Here is a 21,646-nt window from a genome sequence, read left to right as displayed (position 1 = left end):
TGTGGCCTCTCCCGCTGCGGAGCACAGGCTCCGGACGCCCAGGCTCAGAGGCCATGGCTCACGGGCCCAGCCGCTCCGCGGCACGCAGGATCCTCCTCCCGGACCGGGGCACGAACCCGTGTCCCCCGCATCGGCAGGCGGACTCCCAACCACTACGCCACCAGGGAAGCCCCAATCTTTGTGGTTTTTTTTGCTCCTTTCTCTACCTCAGACAGATGGATGCCTTAGACCAGCTAGGAAAATACTATATCTTGGGGGAGGCTAAAACACAAAAGAGAACATAGCACATTAATACTTTTAAAAACTGTCACCCCCAAATTTCACCAATATGTTGCTGAGGTCTGTATGGAAATTTAAACATTTTCACATATCTTATCTGATTTAACATCATTTAATCTTAACAACAATCCTGTAAGGTATCCATTTTACAGATGAGATAATTGAGGTCAAGTGTCCTCTGCTGGTTAGTGGCAAGCCCAGAGGTAGGCAGAATTCCAAGTGTCCCAACTCCTGTTGTAATGCTCTTTCTTCTATGCCAGATAAAGGCGGCATAGTCTGCACATTTGGAAAAGAACAAAATTCATAATGTATTGGTACCTGCTAAAAATTGTGCTTCTTGAACAGTTTTGCCCACTAATAATTGCTTTTATTAAAAATATGTTTTGGGCTTCCCTGGTGGCTCAGTGGTTGCGCGTCCGCCTGCCGATGCAGGGGAACTGGGTTCGCGCCCCGGTCCGGGAAGATCCCACATGCCGCGGAGCGGCTGGGCCCGTGAGCCATGGCCGCTGAGCCTGCGCGTCCGGAGCCTGTGCTCCGCAACGGGAGAGGCCCCAACAGTGAGAGGCCCGCGTACCGCAAAAAATAAATAAATAAAAAATATGTTTTTAATCTTCTCTAATATCTTCTTCCATAGTGACTAGGTTATTTTATACTCATTTTACTGGCCTTCTCACATTATCATCTGTCACTTGGTATCTCTTCCTATTTGCTTTTTTTTTCTTTCTGATTTTGACTCTTTCACTGTTTAATCACTTTTTAAAATCGAACTCCTTTTTTCCCCTACTCCTTGATTCTGGAATTATCCTTTGACCTCATGAGTGATTACTAGTCCCCTAACCCAGTGAGTCAAAAAAATGATGGGGAACTGGCATTTATTTCAAAGATAAGAGTAAAGAAGGTACCTGGTCTAATTAGACCTGACCTAACTAGCAGCTTCTGGGCTCCAGGCAGATTTCCTGAATGGCTACTTTCTGGGAGAGAAACGTGGAGATTCATGACGTCTCTGAGGAGTGGCATGTGTGACAGATCAGAGCTGAAGGCCAGTGCAGGAAATATATCACTTTATAAGATTTAGATACCTTCCCCCTGAAAAGTAGATGCTGCCTGCTGGATAAGGGGAGGTCTGTCTTTCCCTAAATTTGCTAGAAGTTTCCCAATTCACATATTAGCAATTAAAATGGATTTCGAATCTTCCTAGAATATAGGAAGATACTAAAGATGTTTGATGTCTTGAAAAGTCTAAGTGCCTGGAACTATTGTCTGTTCCCTGGTACATGTCCTCTCATACTGTCAAGAAAGGAGAAGATGGAGAATTTAGGTTCCGGCTAAGTTTGAGCAGTATCTGCTAAGTTCCTGGGCCAGGCTGAGTTGGGGAGAAGACCAGAGTGTCTTACAGGTTCCTCCTATGGCTCTTCCCCAGCCCCCAGTGCAGGCGGGCAGCTTACCTTCTGAGCCCATCTCTTAAAACTGTGCTTGGTATTACTGCTGATTCCTGATTTAGACAGTTATCCTAGAACACTGACTAAAAATATATTGGCCACATGTAAACATAAATATTTACCAGCAAAAATAAATGACAGTTTTAAAACTTTTTAAATGACCTACTTAACATTCTTGTACCGAGAATCTAGAGATATTCTCCTAGGTTGCTGATGTTGGCATAAAACTGGCACCACCTTTCTGGGGGATAACTAGGCAGAAGGTTTAAAAATGTCCATGGCCTTTGCCTCTGTAACCCAGTGTGTAGGAAATCATCCATATTTTGCCTAATGACTTGGCAAGGAAATGTTTACTGCAACTCCCCAATAAACAGGATAAATTATTAGTCATACATGAGACAAAATACTGTACAACCATAAAAATAAATAAAGGTAGATACGTGTTTTTAGACATGAAGGATATCATGTTATCCTATTAAAAAAGTAAATTCACAACAGTAAATACATATAAATATATACAAGAAAATGTAAACAAATGCATAGAAGAAATACCAGAAAGGATGGACAAAATGATCATTATTTCTGGGTAGTGTGATTAATAGTAATTTTAATGACTAATGGGTCATTTTATTATCTTTTACAACGAACAGGTATTACTCATGAAAAAGAAATACTTAGCATTGAAACTGGTCTCCCCCACTCCTCAGAGAAAACCATGGTCCTGAATTTTTTACCGTAGCCTTGCTTGTCTTTTTACTTTTATTCCTAAACAGTATTTTATTTAGTTTGTGCATTTGGGGACTTCATATAAGTGCAATTATACTTTATTATTCTTCTGCAACTTGTGTTTTTCACTCAACATCTTGTTTCTGAGTTTCATCCATGTGGCGTGCATGGCTGTAGTTCACTCATTTCACTAGGGTCGAGTTGTCTTGGTGTAAATGACCACGGTGTGCTTATATGTTCTGCTGTTGATAGACTTTTGCTGATTTACAGTTTTTTGCTACCTGAAAGTTCTTATTATTGACCTCAGGTACTGATGTATGAGTGTCTCAGGTATATCCATAGGTGTGGAATGCTGAATTGTAGGGTGTGTGAATGTTCAACTTTACTAGATAATGATCAATTTTTTTCCACTTATTTGTATCTACTTATATTTTTGCAAGCAGTGTATCAGAGTTTCCATCCTCTACATAGTTGTCAACTTTTATTAATATCATCAAACTTTTAACTTTTTGCTAATCCAGTGGGTATGAAATGTTTTAATTTGTATTTCCCGGAATATCAGTGAGGTTGAGCATGTTATTCTGGATTTATTAACCACTTGTGATTTCTCCCTGTAATGAATCTGTTTGGGTTTGTCGGCCCATGTTTCTATTGGGTTATTTCCATTGTTTATGTGGGTTGGTAGGAATTCTGTTTATTCTGGCAACTAATCTTGCTAGTTCTACATCTGGGAGATATCTTCTTCCATTAGTGGCTTCTCTTTTTATTTTCCATACAGTTAGTGTTTTTGATGAAGAAACATTCTATTTTTTGATTAAGAGTTGATTTACAATATTATATTATTTTCATATGTACAATATAGTGATTCAGTATTTTGATAGATTATACTGCATCTAAAGTTATTCTAAAAATATTGCCTATATTCCCTGTGCTGTACAATATATCCTTGTATCTCATTTATTTTATATAGTAGTTTGTCTCTTTTAATCCTCTACCCCTATCTTTTCCCTCCTCCATCTTTCTTCCCACTGGTAATGACTAGTTCTCTATATCTGTGAGCTGTTTCTGTTATATTTGTTTGTTTTATTATTTTATGTTCTACATATAAGTTATAACAAACAGTATTTGTCTTTCTCTGTCTGACTTATTTCACTAAGCATAATACCCTCTAGGTCCCTCTACATTTTTGCAAATAGCAGAATTTCATTCTTTTATATAACTAATGTTCCATTGCGTGTGTGTGTGTGTGTATATATATGTGTGTGTGTGTGTGTATACACACACACACACACACACACACACACACACATATATGCCGTGTCTTCTTTATCCATTCATCTGTTGATGGACACTTAGGTTGCTTCCAGATCTTTGTTATTGTAAATTATGCTTCTGTGAACATTGGGGTGTATATATCTTTCAAGTCAGTGTTTTTGTTTTCTTTGGGTAAACACCCAGAAGTGAAATTGATGGATCATATAGTAGTTCTATTTTTGGTTTTTTGAGGAACCTCCATACTATTTCCATAACAGCTGCACCAATTTGCATTCCCACCAACAGTGCACAAGTGTTCCCTTTTCTCCTCACCAGCATTTGTTATTTGTGGTCTTTTTGACAATAGCCATTCTGACAGGTGTGAAGTGATAATTCATTCTTAATCTTATCCATCCTTTCTTTCATGATTTGCCCTTTTTGTGTGTCTCAAGGAATCCCTTCCTACCCAGAGGTTCATAAATATAAAGTCCCATATTGTCTTCTAAAATGTTTATAATTTAATCTCTGTGAATGGTGTGAAGGTGTCCAATTTTATTTTTACTCTATGGAAAACTATTTGTTCCAGGACTATTTATTAAAAGACCTCCCTTTTTCCAGAGATGTATAAATGCCAGCTCTGTCATAATTCATGTCATAAATGAAGCTTCCGTATATATGTGCGCCTGTTTACAGAGGACGTATGCATTTGCGTTGTCCAGGCACTTCCCACCTCCCTCTGACAGAGTCAGTGTGGCCACAGTACTTCCTCACGGCTGCAGCTGCTCCAGGTTCCATATCTGCATGTTTCCACATCGAAGTGGAAAAAAGTTTTAATACTCTCTTATCTCGAGGTTCTTTTGGACTACCTGGGAGGTTGTGAATTCTCAGGGGAAGCCCTTTTGCCCTGTCCATTTCATGCTGAGTGTCAAGGCAGGCAGTTTGCCTTGCAGACGCCTGTGGGGAGTGAAGGTATTTACTTCCAGGTCACCTTACTCTCAGGGTGTAGCCCTGTGGACAGGAGGATTTATGGAGGGGGTCTCACCATAACCTTCTCTCCCTCCGTGGCCCTGGGCTTTGTCCTCTGCCCCTTGCATCCCATGGGACAGTAAAAACCGAGATTCATCTGGGTGGTAAATGTAGAATTAGTGAAGACTTGTTTTGTTTACATCTCAACTTCCCACTTTCACTTAGTTTTGGGGATTCTTAGTATTCTTTACTTTCTTGGCAGCTCATGACACATTTAGAAGGATTTCTTTCTTCTGGAATTTTTAGTTATTTTTCAGTGGGAGGGTCAGTCAGAGTATCTAGTTCTTCGGACCATGGAAGCAGAATTTGGCTAAATTCATTTTTTAAGTTGCTTATGTTTTGCCAATCTTGCCTAAAGGTTTGTTGGAGACTGAACCACTGCAAGGAAGAGATGAAGACACAGTAGCCAGTGCCGACTTCCCTAGCATGCTCTCTGAGGAGGAAAAAGAAGAATTAAAGGCAGAACTAGTTCAGGTATGTTTAGTAGTCTTCTTATTGTTGCTATGTCTATCTCCAAATCCTGAGAATTATTGTTAGTTGATATAAGTTGCATATTACAATTATGTTGTCTTTCATTTAATAAGATTTAATAAGTGGTATATTGTAAGATGATTCATTTTTCTGAGGTATTTTTATAATGCTAATTGTCCATTATCCACTGGTGGCCATAGGAAAACAAACGGTTATACTGCTTAAGCAACAATAATTAGTTGTAAATATGCACCTCTTACTCTTTTTAGTATCGCAATGCTGTGGGGACAGTAAATCACTTACACACCTTATGGAATTCCTTCAAGACCTTGGTACAGGCGCAAGCTGCCTTTGAAGAGCAGTTGTTGTTTTAGGTCAGCAGCTTAGCTCAACAAATACTGTGAAAGGATTTATGTTTATAATGAACAATTCATTCATAGAAGCAACTGAATTTATTAAGTTGATGTGCTCTTTTTCAGAAGAATAAAGCTCCGGCGGTAGAGAGGGAAGCTATGATGACTTTAGGCTTCATTAGAGCTTGTGTAGTTGCCGTGGGCATCTGGACCTAGAGATGAGGAGGGTGCCTGGCTTGTCGTGAAGACAACTCTTTGTTCAAGCCATTTGTTTGTAGCACCCACTACAAACACTTTGCTACCTCTTAAAAATTTTGCTAGGGAGCTTTTACATTGTAGGAGGAAAGGACAGGAGAAGGGAGCTTCTCAAGTAGAAGAAGCAGTAGGTCAAGAGGGGAAGAGGCCAGCATTCCTCGCCATTTGAATCCCTGGCTCAGAGGGTAGGAAGCTCCTGGTCCAGCTGGAATCAAGGCTTGTCTTCTTCCTCTGGCCTCTTCTACAGGCTGGAGACACAGCTTTAAATTAAGCTTCACCCCGCTGTGTCCACCCCAGACTCTCCAAGCTCTAAGGTTCTGCTAGTGTGTGTTTATGACAGCTCATAATAATACTAAAGACATTTCAGGTGCTTTCATAAGACACACCCTAGAATAACCTCATGATAAAATGAAAGAGCAGCTTGTTCTTCTAGTACAGCAGAAATTATTTTAGTAAGGACAGTGCCTCAGATCAAATAGCCTGTTCTTTAGCTGGAGCTGTCTGTGGCCGCTGATCCAGAACCACCTCATTTATTTCAGATTGGCCACACCTGCCAGAGTGCACGGACCAAAGTCATCCTAAACAGAGAATATCTGAGCTCCACGTTTTCTTAAGGCCTGGAATCCTGGATTAAGACTTGTTCCTATCAATTCTGTTGACAAAAGTTATATTCTGCAGACTGGCATCAGCTAACTGATTCTAAGCTGAAATTTAACTCCTTCACTGTTATCATCCAAGTTTAAGTTCATACACAACCTCTGTAACAGACCAACTTTTATAAAATGACTTGATTTTTCTCGGTTCTGGGATTACTGGGATACACACACACACACGCACACACACACACACACACACACACACACACACACCACACATTAGGTTCTTTCAGATCACACATGCATTCAGATTACCTTAAATGCTAGGGTTTCATTGCATCAAGGACATCTCAGCAGTCCCACGGCTGGCCCTATGAAGAACTGACAGCTCAGCTTCTCTGCCTCAATTCTCCACAGATATTCCTCTGGGGCCTCTGGTCATAAGCAACCCCTCTCTGTTTGAGGGAAGATCCTACTGGGTCTGTTAGCCACTTGGGTAACAGGACACCTCACAGGTCAGCCTATTAGACTGCTTTTGAATCAGGCAGTCAGCTGTGGCCGTGATCCAAAGCAAGAGCTTTGGGTGGGAGGACTTCTTACGTCTGATTGCTTTGCTTAGAGGGGTCTTGGGGTGTGCCAGGCACCCGCTCTCCTCTTCTGTACACTCCTCTCCCTCGTTTCCTCAGATTCTCCTACTGTTTGCTGGCTGTGCTGGATCCCCGCCCCACTGCTTTACCCTGCGCTGTTTTGTGGTCTGTATTCCCGTGAGGGTGCCCTTAGACTTCGGGCGGGCCTGTGACCCCGTTCAGCCACACAGCCGGCACATTGTTGTGCTTACCAAGGGCTGGCAGAAGGAAGACCTGTCCTTGTGGGGAGGGACATAAACTAAGCCAGTATTGTCCAAGGGGCTACATCTTAGCCGAGGTCTGCATCTTAAAAGAGGAATCTGTCGTTAACACAGTTCAGTCTCGAGTTTGTTATTATGTTCATGCAATACGTGTGTTTTTAAAAGTTCCTTCAATGCGGGGCCAATATCACTTCTGATCTGGTGCAGTAGTTTGTGCACAGAAGGTGCACAATTAAGATTTATAATTAACTTGACTCATAGCACCAACAAACATTTATATTTGTGAATACTGGAAGAAGAGTATATATATATATTTTTTTACAAATCTTGTCAATATGTAAAGAAATACTATTTTGTTTCAGATATTTGTTCTCATTAGTCTTATTACCAGCTGATCCTAACATCTTTTCTGAGGTTTTTATGCATCTATTCTGTGGGTTATTTTTTCCTTTCTCCCTTTTTAGATAAACTTGCTCAATATTTCTGTGCTACTAACATCCCACTCCCACTTTTGTTTCACTAAGCTGCATTTGATGCTCAGTATTCTATAATGTGGCTTGCCTTTTGAAAAGGATAAAGTGTTAGCATTAGAACTGTAAATTTATGATTATATAACAATCAAGTACTGCCAATGTCCCCTAGATAAAATGACTCAAGAAAAATGGGCATTAATAGGAGTAGGAAAAATACCAGACAGCATTATCAAGTAGACAATGGCTGTCGCTCAGTGTGTCGTTCCCCAAGAAAAGCACACAGTGCCCTCAAGCCACCCGTCTCTTAGCCTTTACAAAGAAGTGCCCTAATCTCTTCCTTCCTCTCTCAGTTTTTTTCCTTCAAGACTCATTTTTTCTGGACTGAGCTAGTGAACAACTAAAGTCTTCACAACCAATACTGTCTTATTGTAACACCCCTCTGTGTTAATCAGGGTTCTGCAGAGAAGCAGAACCAATAGGATATATATATATATATGTATATAGAAAGATTTATTATAAGGAATTAGCTGTTGTGATTCTGGAGGCTGGCAAGTCTCAAGATCTACAGTCAACAAGCTGGAGACTCAGGGGAGCTGATTGTGTAGCTCCAGTCTGAAGGCCCAGGAAGAGCCAATGTTACAGTTTGAATCTGAAGGCAGGAAAAAACAAACAAACAAACAACAACAACAAGACAAAACAGTGGCCCAGCTCAAAAGCAGACAGGCAGATAGAGTTCCCTTTTACTCAAGGAAGGGTCAGCCTTTTTGTTCTATATAGGTCTTCAACTGATTAGGTGAGGCCCACCCACTTTGGGAGAGCAATCTGCTTTACTCAGTCTGCCAATTCAAATGTTAATCTCATGCAGACTAACCCTCACAGACACACCCAGAATAATGTTTGACCAAATGTCTGGGCACCCCGTGGCCTGTCACACCCTCCCAGATATTATTTGCATTTTAATTTTAATTCTTCCATATTCTTAGCCAAGGCAGGAGTAACCAGGAGAAGTGGCAGGACTTGAAGCAGTGTGTACAAGAGACCAAATGCTCTTACTCCTCAACATCATACTGATACTTAATAGTTTATAAAAGTATTTCTTTTTCTGGATTTAAGTTAGATTTTTATGTAATATAGCAGATTAAATAGAAAAGTAAGTTTTCAATCTTCTAATATAAATTTCATATTGAAGCTAATTCATTACTTAATTTATAATTTTTTTCATTTTTTATTGCAATAAATTGGTGTAATATAAAATTAACTATTTTAAATTGAACCATTCAATGGCATTTAGAAACTTACAGTGTTGTGTAACTACCACCTCTGTCCAGCCCCAAAACATTTTAATCGTCCCAAAAGGTAACCCCATACCCACTAAGCAGTTGCTTCCCATTTCTCTTTCTTCTCTGCAGCCATCAGCCTGCATTCTGTCTCTATGGATTTAGCTAGGTATTTCATGTAAGTGGAATCATACAATATGTGACCTTTTGTGGCTGGCTTTATTTCACTTAGCCTAGTGTTTTTGATGTTCACCTGTGTTGTAGCTTATATCAGTACTTCATTCATGTTTACTACTGAATAATATTCCATTTTATGTATATACTGCAATTTGTTTATCCATTCGTCCTTTGATGAATATTTGGGTTGTTTTCACCTTTTGGCTATTGTGAGTAGTGCTGTTTTGAGCATGCATATACATGTATTTGTTTGAGTACCTGTTCTCAATTCTTTGGAGAATATGCCTAGGAGCAGGAGTGCTGTGTCATATGGTAATTCCATGTTTAGCTTTTTGAGAAACTGAGAGACTGTTTTCCACAGTGGCTGAACCATTTTTCATTCCCACCAGCAATGAACAAGGGTTTCAATTTCTCCACATCCTCACCAACACTTTCATTCCTATTCATTCATATCTGAGTAATCAAGTTGAAATATCTAATCTTGTGCATAAATATTTATCCTATAAGAAGATCTTCTAAGGGGTCAAGAAACCAAAGAACCAGACTCAGTTTCTAGTGAAGATATGATTAATTTAAAATTAAAGGGGAAAGGGTATCTTAAATACTTTAATTGATGATTTACCTGCACTCCAGCTCATTCCAAAATGAATTTGATATGGCTGCAGAGGTACTTACAATGTAGAATTTGCATACTACCTGCATCAGAATATCTGGGGGTGCTTGTTAAAAAATATATGTAGGCTGGCCTCACCAAATTTGAGACATCAGAATCTCAGGGCATTAAAAGGGGCCTGCTTCTAGAATCTGCATTTTAAATGTGCTCTCTGAGTGCGTTTTATATAAACTGAAATTGAGAACCACTGGTGTAACTAGGCCATAAATTCTCATTAGTCAAATAAGTGAATGAATCTCACCAGGATTGTCATTTAAAGCATTTGTGATTAAAGGCCTTTCTGCTGTGTCAGGACTCTCTGCTCAGCAGAGAGAGATGAGATTGGCCATTTTCAGTCTTGCATGTTCATGTAATTTAAGATTATCTGTTTTTTCACCTTCTGGGTTTTGCTTAATAGATATTTTGGCATATATTTAGATCACTGATAAATAAATGAAAGCTTTAAGAAGTGTGAGCCTTACATTTTATTGAAATGGTGAGACTTTCATTATAGAACCTGACAATAGACCCAACTGAGTAACTGAGTTCATGTTTCCATCATTAGAAGTTTTTTCTCTACAAATGCCTTTTAACATATGCTTCGATTTTTAAATTATTAGGTGTGGAATTTTATCTTTCTTTAGGATGGTGTTTGGTAAATTGGTCACTTCAATGTTTCTATCACTTTTGGGGATCATGGATTTCATTAGAAAATTGTGAGTACTTTACCCACTCCTCCCACCCCCAAATAACTAATGAATATCTTACTGTCCCCCATAGTTTTGAATAAATTTCTGGGGTTCCATAGATATAAGATTGAGAATACCAAGATGTTTAAACCTCTTTCTTCTTCTGTACATCTTTAATTTCTTTCTGCAAGTTAAAAAACTTCCCATTAATTTTGTTACAAGATGGAAACTACAGTAATACCTGATATATGTACAAAACCAGATTCCTAGTCATTTCAGTCACTCAAACTGAAAGAAAGCCGAAAAGGTCTTTCTAATACAGAATAAAAGGCTGAAATGAAGCCCACGTATTTTCTATGGTAAGAGAGCTAGAGATACAACCTTGAGAAATCTTAGGCAGCAAACTAAATGCAGAAGAACACATTGACAAAGATGAAAAAGTGGAATATAATATGAGAGCAAAAGGATAGAAGGGTTTGATTTTAAAATGACAGTGTGTTCTCATTTAACGAAGAAACTAAAAACATGATCCCCTTTGGTGGTCCCTGAGTACACTCCTTTTGCAGTAATGAGTATATGTGTGCATACTGAAGACTCTTGCTCATCAAGAAAAGACAGGGTGCTTTTGATTATAACATGTTTATGGAAGGTGAAATTCATTTTAGAAAGATTTCCATGAACATACAAGAAATGTTCCATAACCATTAAAAAAATGGATAATGTTAGATTACTAGGACATTTTGCTGATATTAAAAGCTCCAAGATAGGGCTTCCCTGGTGGCGCAGTGGTTGCGCGTCCGCCTGCCGATGCAGGGGAACCAGGTTCGCGCCCCGGTCTGGGAGGATCCCACGTGCCGCGGAGCGGCTGGGCCCGTGAGCCATGGCCAATGAGCCTGCGCGTCCGGAGCCCGTGCTCCACAAAGGGAGAGGCCACAACAGAGGGAGGCCCGCATACCAAAAAAAAAAAAAAAAAAGCTCCAAGATATTGTTCTTTTTCTACTAGATTATTTAATATGCTTGATTCAGTATTTCTGCCTGTTTTGCTTAAGTGATTTTTTGTGAATACAAAGGTTTACAATGCTATTTTTGTCTGTTCACCATTGGGGTCAAATCTTCCTTGCTCTAATAAAAAGGGCTAATTTTTGCAAAGGTAACTGTCATTGTTGAGATGTGTTTTTTAGCAGCTATGTCTCTGGTGACCCAAGGAACACATTTGCAAGATGACTGACAGGGTTAGTGATGCTCCTTGTGGTCAGAAGTAGAGTGACACTTAGAATGTAAATGAGACACAGATCTCCATTAAAAAAAATAATAATCTCTTAAAGTGTCAGGCACTTTTTTTTTTTAACCTCTGTGCGTGTGGGATACTAAGGGAGTACTATTGATTCTCTTCTGGCTTCACAAAGAAAATCACAAATATTTATACTTTTCAGAAAACAAAGATGTAAATTTAAGCAATATTTCCAGGGCAATATGTTACAAAGTGTGACAATGGAATAAAGTATGATAACTGAAATCAAAGACTTTGAGGAGGTTCAAAATTATTTTCACAAAATATAGCAATGCTCTCTAAAATCTGGGGATTTTACAGAACTCCTTTGTTAGAAATTAGATTTGCAAGAGCAATTTTTTCATGACTTATTTATTTTATAACAGGAAGTTTATACCTTTTTGTCCCCTTCACCCATTTCACCCACCCCCCTCCCTTGCCTCTGGCAACCACCAATCTATTCTCTTTATCTGTGGTGTTTGTGGTTTTTTTAAGATTCCACATATAAGTGAGATCATACAGTCATATGGTATTTGTCTTTCTCTGTCTGACTTCTTTTACTTAGCATATTGCCCTCAAGGTCCATCCATGTTTTAAATGGCAAGATTTCCTTCGTTTTAATGGCTGAGTAATATTTCTGTATATGTGTGTATGTGTGTATGTAAAATATCTTCTTTATCCGTTTATCTATCAATGGGGACTGAGGTTATTTCCATATCTTAGCTATTGTTAATAATGCTGCAATGAACATGGGGGAGGTGCATGTATCTTTTCTGAGCTAGTGTTTTTATTTTCTTTGGATAAATCTTCAGAAGTGGAATTGCTGGATCATATGAGAGTTCTATTTTTGATTTTTAAAAGAATCTCCATACTGTTTTCCATAGTGTACAAGAGCAATTTTATGATGCTGAAGAGATTTGCTTTTCTGCTAACACAGGGGAAACAGGAGATACATCAGTACAAAGACTTCTACATGAATATTTATAGTAGCTTTAGTTGCATTAGCCAAACCCAAATATCCTTCAGTAGTTGAATAAAAAACAAATGGTGGTATATCCATACAATGGAGTACTACTCTGCAGAAAAAAGGAAAAACCATTGATGTTGCAGCAACATGGATGAATCAAATGATCTCAAATTATTTTATTGAGTGAACAAAGTCAGGTAAGAATGAGTTTATACTGTGTAGTTCAATTTATATTAAATTCCAGAAAATACAAACTAAACTCCAGTGAAAGAAAGATCAGTGACTGCCTGGGTGAGGGAAGAAAAAAGGGAGGGAGGAATTACAAAGAAGAACTAGAAAACTTTTGGAGGTGATCATTTCTTCACTCTGTTGATTAAGGTGATGACTTCACAGGAGTATACATATATCAAGACTTACAGATTGGACACTTTACGTGTGTACAGTTTATTGTATGTTAATTACATGTCAATTAAAATTGTTAAAAAGAAAAATCAACACAAATCACTCCCTTACATACATTCCCTCCTCCCTTGTTCATTCTCTCCTGAGGCACCACCTTGGCAAACCACAACGTATGCTAGGTGTGGTTGGCAAAAAATAAACAACACTGACTCATAACACTTTAAAAGAAGTTGTTAGGCATAGACTACAAAACCAGTCTTTTGTTAAAAAATTATATCTATGTATAATTTTAGAAAAACGTTTGGATGATTAGAAACCAAAAAAATTGAGCAGTGGCTATTTCCTAGTAGATTACACATGATTTTTATTTTCTTTACATTTTGCTGTATGAGTGAATTTTTTACAAGGAGGAGTGATTTCTTTTAGAATCATTAAAGCTAAAAAAATCTACTTTCATTTTTAAGTATTAGACGGTCTTCTCTACAGGATGTGTTTGCTAAGGCCGTGCACCGGGCTATGTAAACAAGAGGGCGCAGAGGCTGCTTTGGAACACTGAGGGCACCCGTGTGTGTTTTAGCTGGTCTGACCTCTTTCCCCACCTTTTCCCTCCTATCTGTAGCTAGAAGACGAAATTACAACATTACGACAAGTTTTATCAGCGAAAGAAAGGCATCTGGTTGAGATAAAACAAAAACTCGGCATGAACTTGATGAATGAATTAAAACAGAACTTCAGCAGAAGCTGGCATGACGTGCAGACTACTACTGCGTAAGTATACGTTTTTCTTAAAAAAAAAATCACTCAGCCTGCTGTCTTGCCTCTTCAATTTTTTTTCCCATGAGGCTGATTTCATACTGGTGGCTAGGGAAAAATATTTTCTCCAGAAGTAAAATAAGGAAATATGAATAATCATTAATATGTTGCATGATGCAGACTATAAAGTAGCTTCATGAAATAAAACTTTGTTCACCAACACTCTGTTTTCACTCAGACTACTTTTATGGAGTTGTACAGTTTAAAGTTCTTTCTCTTCATTATATATATATATATATATTTTAACATTTGTTAAATATATACTTTTTCCTTATGTTTTCTCATAAAATTCTAAATCCTCAGAATACTTGGCATTCACTGCATATTTTGAGTTACTATCAAAAATGGTTGACAGCTTTAAAAACTGTACAGACTTTTTGTCCATTTACATGAAAAGAAAAGCTTGTACCTCGCATGTTTGGGGGTGTGCTTTTATCCCCACTACGCTAGGGAATGTTAGAACTGGGTTAAGGCCACATGAAGTAATAGAATATATTGGTTCCTGCCCCCAGTTTCTGGCACAGAGCTCCCCAAACCCTTATAATTTCCTACACCAGGAGCATCTTTTGTTCTAACATTTGCATTTTGACCCTGGTTCCTGACACAGAGTTCCTAGATCCCTTGGAATTTCCTGGGTGATAGCAGTATCCTTGGTTCTAATGAGGTGACTCTTGTTGGACTCCTGGATGAGGGCTGGTCACCGGAAAGACCAAGCCATGATTAGAAGCTTGGAACTGTCAGTCCCACAGCCCCGTTCTCTAGAGAGGGAAACGGAGCTGGAAGTGATCTATCATGCCTACATGATGAAGCCTCCATAGAAATCTCACAAATATGGGGTTTGGAGACCTTTAGGGTTGCTGAACACATGGAGGTGCCAGGAGGGTGGCGTACCAGGAGAGAGAATGGAAGCTCAGTACCCATCCCCACATGCCTCTTCCATCTGGTTGTACATCTGTATCTTTTATCATATCATTTTTACAATAAATCGGTAACCTAGTAAGAAACCTGTTTTCCTGAGTTCTGTGAGCCACTCTAGCAAATTAATTGAACTCAAGGAGGAGGTTGTGGGAACCTCTGATTTATAGCCCACTGGTCAGGAGCACTGGTGATAATCTGGACTTGCCATTGGCATCTGGAGTGAGGTGGGTGGGGAGCAGTCTTGTGGGACTGAGCCCTTAACCTGTGGGATCTGACTCGATCTCCAGGTAAATGGTGTCAGAATTGAGTTAAATTGTAGGACGCCCAGCTGGTGTCACAGAATTACTTGGTGTGTGGAACCCCCCCACCAGCTGATGTCAGAAGTATTGTGAGTCTGATAGTAATGTGAGAGTAAAGGAGAAACACAGGAGAAGCAAGTTTTTCTTACTTAGACCAACAGAAATGTTTTCAGCTTTGCCATTATCTTCCTGTCTGATATTAGGCAAGGTACAGAATCGGTTTGGGTATTCTACAATCATGCTTTCATGGGGTTACTTTTTAAATTACGTGAAATATTTAACTATTGTGGTACTTCGCTAATGATTTAAAATATTTTGCTTGCCAGGGGGTCTTGTGCCAAAGCGAAGAAGGTGCCCGCATCATAACGCGATGGTTCTTCCTTTTGTGTGTTGGGAGCTGGGGGCCGATGGAGAAACCACAGAGGCTTCCTATCCCTTGACCCCAGATTCCACCATCAAGAAATTTTTGTCTTTGTGTTATGCATTTTCTTCCCTACTATTCCTCCTTGGAAGGTAAAGATACTACATTGCTAGTATCTAAGTGGGAAACAATTTTTCTCTTTGCTGGTACTTTTCTCCCAGGCATAGAGGGGCCTGGTAGTAAGAAAAGGTACCCATGATGGAGAGCAATTATTTCAGTTTGGCTGAGGGCCAACTTTTCCTGCTGGTTACTGAGAACTAAGATCTAAGACCTTAGTGAAGATGCCCTTTGCATGAGGAGTTAGATCTAAGAGGAGCCTGACGTCTCCACACTGTGGTTCCCTTAGTGTCCGTGTAAAGGGGAATATTCTCTCCAGCTCTAAGCACCTAGCAAGTCTATCTGCATCTGTGCATGTGCACCCCATGGGCTCATCCAGAAAGGGTCAGGACACTGTCCAGAGTAGGGCAGGATGGAGCCAGGGAGCCCATCAGTGTCTCTCCAGAGGTTAACCAACCTTCCCCAACCTGATGATTATGGAAGAAGATAAGAAACTACACATGATGTTTATCAATTTAAAAAATATATATCGCCAACACCATATGAACAATCTCCTGAAAATTCAGGATAGCTGGATCTTAGGCACTAAATTAAATGAGCTTATCTGTCAGTAGTTTTGCTTTTTGTCTTTGCACTTTGGTGGCCTGTACCAGTTAATGGCCCTGATAGGGTGAGGCCGAGCCGTCTCTAATTCCCTGGGTCTGGTGGCCTCTGTATTTAATCCAGGTCTGGGGTTTCTTGTCACTTGATCTGAACTTCCTTCTGGGGTGTCAGAACCAGGCAGGATCTTTCTGCTTGGCCTCCCTGACCGCACTGCAAGGATAAGAGAACCCAATGGAGGGAGGGCAATTCTGGCTCTTCTGTTGCTGAGAGGAGGGAGGGAGCAGCGAATATCTGAGCAGAGGGTGTGGCCAGTTTGTTCTGGGTCTGCCAGGGCAAGCGGCGGGGGGAGTGAGGGGAATGGGTCATGGTTTCCTGAGACATGGAATTAGAGCAGGCAAGTTCAAGGAAGGCTTGTAGCCTCTTTGCACACTGGAGAATATATAGTTTCTGGTTTTCCCATGTTTGAAAAAACCAATTGGTTTTATAGTCAGTACACTTAGTATCAAGCTTTTTGTTGAATGAGTAGAACAGTTATTCCCTGGGGTTATCGAGTTTACAGTCGTGGTCAGGAAAACAGAGTTTTGTTTTTGTTTATTTTACAAGTTTTTACAAGTAACCGGTTAAAAGCTAAGTGTGACAGGGTTGTAATGGCAAACCCAGGGTATTGTAGGGGATGTAAAGCAGGGGATGGAACCTTGCCTGGGGTCTCAGGGAAGCTTTTTTGAGTAAGATGTTTAAGCAGAACTCTGGATGATGATTTGGAGTTTAATCCGGCCACCGGGGGCAGGAGGAGCGTCCTGGGGGACGCACAGGCACGGCCTGGTTGAGGCGGGCAGAGAAGGCTCCTTCTCCTAAGGAAAATCCGTCCAGTTACTTAGTCTTGTTGAGATGGTGGGGAAAAGGGGCCGGGGCTTGTGGCATCTGTTTATAACAGAGTTATTCTTTATCCACAGGCAATAGAAAGCTGTTAGGGGGGGTCCTGAAAGTTTGTTTACCCAACAAGTGTTAGTGAGTGTCTGCTATTAGGCATTATTACCCAGGAGCTAATCTAAGCCCTCAGGATACAGGATTCAACAAGATGGACAAAGTTCCTAATCTCTATGAGTGTTGAAAGGGAAAAGGGCAGGAAACAAGCAGCAAACAAATGAGCATCTGTCGGGATGCTACGATGAAGACAGCATAGGTTGAGGTACTAGAGAGTGACTTGCGGAAGAGGGTGGAAGCTGCTTTGATGGGTCCCTGACAGGGAAATCCTGTCCTGGGAGGTTTCTTTGAGCTGAGACCTGAATGACAGAAAGATATGATCTTGTGAGGATCTGGGGAAGAGCTTTCAGGCTGAGGAAAAAATTGCCACAAGGACACTGAGGCAAGACCTAGCTTTACAGGTTTCAGGAAGCAGAGGAAAGAGCTGTGTCTGGAGTGTAGTGAGAGGAGCTTGAGGTCAGAGCCTCTGGGGCCTCCCAGGCCAAGGCGAGGAGTGAGAATTTTATTCCAAGAGCTTTGGATGCTGTTGGAGAATTTGCAGCAGGAAGTGACTTGTTCTAATTCGCCTTTTTAAAAGAACATTCTGGTTAGTTTGTGTAATATAGATTGTGAAGAGGCAGGAATGGAAACCAGAAAATCATTTATAAGACTGTTGCAGTGGCCCAGGTTGTCGTGATGGAAAGTCATGAGCAGAGAGGGGACAGGATCTGGAGGTCGACCCCATGGGACTTCCCAGTGGTTTGGAGGTGGGGGGTTGAGGGAAATCGAGGGATCAAATGTGACCTTAGGTCTCTGACTCGGGCTACTGGGTGAACACTGAGACTGGTTACAGCAATGGGGATTTAGCATTATAGTTAATTAAGCTGGTGGGCTGTGGGCTCCAACCAATTGCCTGGTTTGAAATCTAGGTCCCCTGCCTCCATGAAATGAGATCGTATTAGTACGTATCACAGGTAGTGAGGATTCAATGAGTGCACAACAGTGTCTGACACTGTGTAGGCCTGTTTGGTGTTCTAGGAAACAGGTCTGGGGACACCCAAGAATTCTGTTTTGGCTGTGCGCAGTCTGAGATGTCCAGTAGATAAACAAGTTTATATACTGAGAGGGCAACTCGGAGGAAAAGTCAGGGATGGAAATGGACATTTGAGAGTCATCTACATATTGATGCATTGAAAGCTGCAGACCTAGATGAGATTTCCTCGGAGATTAGTTAATAAATACAGATGATCATGGACTCACTAACCTTTAGGAATGATGTGAACTTTCCTTTGTAAAGAAGGATAAATCTCTTTCTTAAGAGGTAGGCATGAGTCTTATCAGCAACATAATTTCAGGAGAGCATCTTTCTCCCACCATTTTTTCTTGGCTGCTGAGGGAAAGGGAAAAGTCTTAATCTTATGTTAGGGGGAGGGGGGCGGACAGAAAAGCAGAATCTATTTTTCCCCTGAATATTTAAATCCCTGCTATGAGTGTCCATGATACCCATTCTAGAACAATATCTATACCTCATACAGTGAAATTTTGATGTGGGGGAATGATGAACTGGGGTAAGGTTAGATTGGATAGAATTAGATTTCAAAGCACTAAAAAGAATTTCAGCTGTCAGAGTATTGCAGGTATCCCAGAGGCAATACTTTGCATACCGATTAAGCAATCATGACCTATTTAGTTTGATTTATAATGAAAAGAAAATCTGTGATATGTTAATGAAAGATCTTGGCATATTTTAGTCTGCGGTAGGATTCAAACTGGCATAGGACCAGATGAGTAGGAATAACTACACCACAGACTAAAATTATCTCCTTTATGGAAAGATAACCATACAGTAGTAGGTCGAGAGGCCATCTGTGTCCCTGGGTTTGTCGTTGCTGTTGTTTTTGTCATAGTTTTTTATTTGCCTTGATTTTGGAGAATCTAAGAACACTCACAAGAATTCCCCCCACCCTCATCCTGAAGCTTTTTAATGCTTTTAGGCTTCAAGGAAGCATGGGGGAGGTGGGCGGCTTTGGAGTGAAGAGGTGGGGAGACCACTGGAGGAGAAATTGAATCTCTTCTGGAAATAGAAGGAAAAGGAATTTGTAAGCTTGATGTCGTGGTGGGCTATTAAAACTGACATGCTTCGTTTTATTGAGTGTTCAGCCTTTGCTAACCGGTGAAATTGCCCACCAATAAACACTGAGTTGTATCATAGAACAAATGGTAGGTCTGCAAAGGGGAGAAGGTTGTGGAATGGAATTTAAACCATTCCATCTTTTTGGAAAGCTTAATAACTTCATCCTGTATACAGAGGAGTAAAACTCTAACATTCAGCATTAAAAGAAAATGCACAGTGCTTGAAAATTGAAGCTCAGTTTATGATTTATTTACTCTTTGCTTTTGTGCTTCTAAAACTTCCAGCTTATTATGGTCAGTAAAGATTATTATCTCTTTTTATGAGGAGCCTGTTGTGGCACCATTGGGTTCAGAAGTGCCAGTGAAGATTAAAGACCTAATTTTAAAAGACCACGTAACGCATCTCTCACATGGTCGTTCATTCTTCTTACCTTTTGGCTTTCATCTTATCACACAAGGCAGGAAGTAGGTTCTACTTTTCTAGATTCAAGTGGTAAATCTATGTTTTGATAGTGTGTTTAGGGAAGCTTTGGAAGAAAAGAAGCCTAAATAGTTTTTGTGTCTTTGGTGAAATGCTGCATATGCAACTGTTCAAGTAATGCTCTCTTTTAAATTCCATAATAGAAAACAGATTTGGGCTATAAGATACCTTCTTGTAAAAAGACTGTTGAATTAAAATTTTTTTCTTCGATCCGTATGTAGAAAAATGCTTTAAGTCAGAACATGTTAGAAGATGACACGCTTTCTCCTTTTGATTATTAACACTGACTTTCAAATCTGTAAGACATGAAGAGGAATCTGCATGAAAAGTCAACAGAATGCCTTTTATTTGGCTTGCAGAGAACCTTACCCCACACTACTGAAGAGCCCCTTGTCATTGTGCTGGCCAAACAGCTCACCTGTTATAGCAGTTAAATGCTACCCATTCCTTAAAGATGTGCGCGCACGCGCACACACACACACACACACACACACACACACACACACGAATGCAATGGAATATTATTCAGCCATGAGAAAGAAGGAAATCCTGCTGTTTGCGACAACATGGATGGACCTTGAGGGCATTATGCTAAGTGAAGTAAGTCAGAGAAGGACAGATACTGCATGGTATTACTTATATGTGGAATCTAAAAAAAAGTCAAACTCTTGGAAACAGAGTTCAAGGGTGGTTGCTAGAGGTGACCGTATGGGTGAAATAGGGAGAGGTTGGAAAGAATACATACTTTCAGTTATAAGATGAATAAGGTCTGAGGATCTAATGCATAATATCATGACTATAGTTGGTAACACTGTATTGTATAGTTGAAATTTGCTAAGAGAGTAGAACTTCTACACACATACACACACACACACACGCATATGTATGTGAGGTGATGGATATGTTAATTTACTAGATGGAAAAGAGTCCTTTCACAGTGTATATGTATATCAAATCCAATATCTCACAATTTTGTTGTGTCAGTTATACTTCAGTAAAGCTGGGGGTGGGGGAAGCTATCCATTCCAGCCAAACTGAATCTCTGAAAAGTAAAGCCTATTTTTTGTTGACTTTCATTGGGAAAGAGGAAGATTACTTGTACTCAAAACAAGCAAACAAAAGCCATCTTCAATAGGTTAACGCATAAAAGTGCTTAATAAATGTGAGCTGCCATTTGCTTATCACAGTTAAACTTTTGCTGAAGAAACGTTCAACACTGGACCATATTCGAGCCTTGTTGCGAAGTGCAGGTTCCTCCAAAGCTACTGTTTGCTGGATTGCTTTAGAGCACGCAAGGAAGAATTGCCCTCACTCACCTTAAGGTCGCTGTGGCTCTTCTCCAGAGTTAGAAACTTCGCACTGCCAAGTTCTGACTCTGCACCTGTAGCTGAAGCTGGGGCATCCCAGCCTCCAGAATCCAGAGGAAACTCACGTGACTCTTGCTCTAGTTGATTCAGGCACTGGGGATACAGTGATGATGAACAAGACGTGGTTCTGCCCTCAGGAAGTTCAGGGGAGTCCCAGAGAGAGGTTTAAAAACCGTAATTGCAGCACATTGGGAGGATGTTTGCAAAGAGCTGTGCAGAGGGGATTATGGGAACCCTGAGGAGAGGCACCCAACACAGACTTCTTGAAGCAAATACTCCCAATTTTCTTGTTTTCTTGCCTCCCAGTGCACAATTGACAGCAACCTGAGGATATCTTTTTTCTTTTTAATAAATTTATTTATGTATTTATGTATTTATTTATTTATTTATGGCTGCGTTGGGTCTTCGTTGCTGTGCGCGGGCTTTCTATAGTTGCGG

At 40.2% G+C, this 21,646-nt stretch overlaps 1 protein-coding gene across 6 annotated transcripts in view; it reads left to right on the top strand.

The window, feature by feature from the left end:
* TPD52L1 (TPD52 like 1) overlaps positions 1-21,646 on the top strand; it is a 97,179-nt gene that overhangs the window by 56,222 nt on the left and 19,311 nt on the right. For 4 of the 6 annotated variants that reach the window (XM_055087521.1, XM_055087520.1, XM_055087523.1 and 1 more), the window contains exons 2-4: positions 5,083-5,198; positions 7,086-7,151; positions 13,773-13,921. In XM_055087521.1, coding sequence (XP_054943496.1) covers positions 5,083-5,198; positions 7,086-7,151; positions 13,773-13,921 — 331 coding nt within the window. The remainder of the gene's footprint in view (positions 1-5,082; positions 5,199-7,085; positions 7,152-13,772; positions 13,922-21,646) is intronic. The other 2 variants (XM_028494477.1, XM_007113658.2) reach the window with 1 other exon arrangement.

Source organism: Physeter macrocephalus, chromosome 10 (genome assembly GCF_002837175.3).
Source record: "Physeter macrocephalus isolate SW-GA chromosome 10, ASM283717v5, whole genome shotgun sequence".
Lineage (NCBI taxonomy): Eukaryota > Metazoa > Chordata > Mammalia > Artiodactyla > Physeteridae > Physeter > Physeter macrocephalus.
The sequence above is the reverse complement of the archived record's forward strand: the minus strand, read 5'-3'. Positions and strand labels throughout refer to the sequence as shown.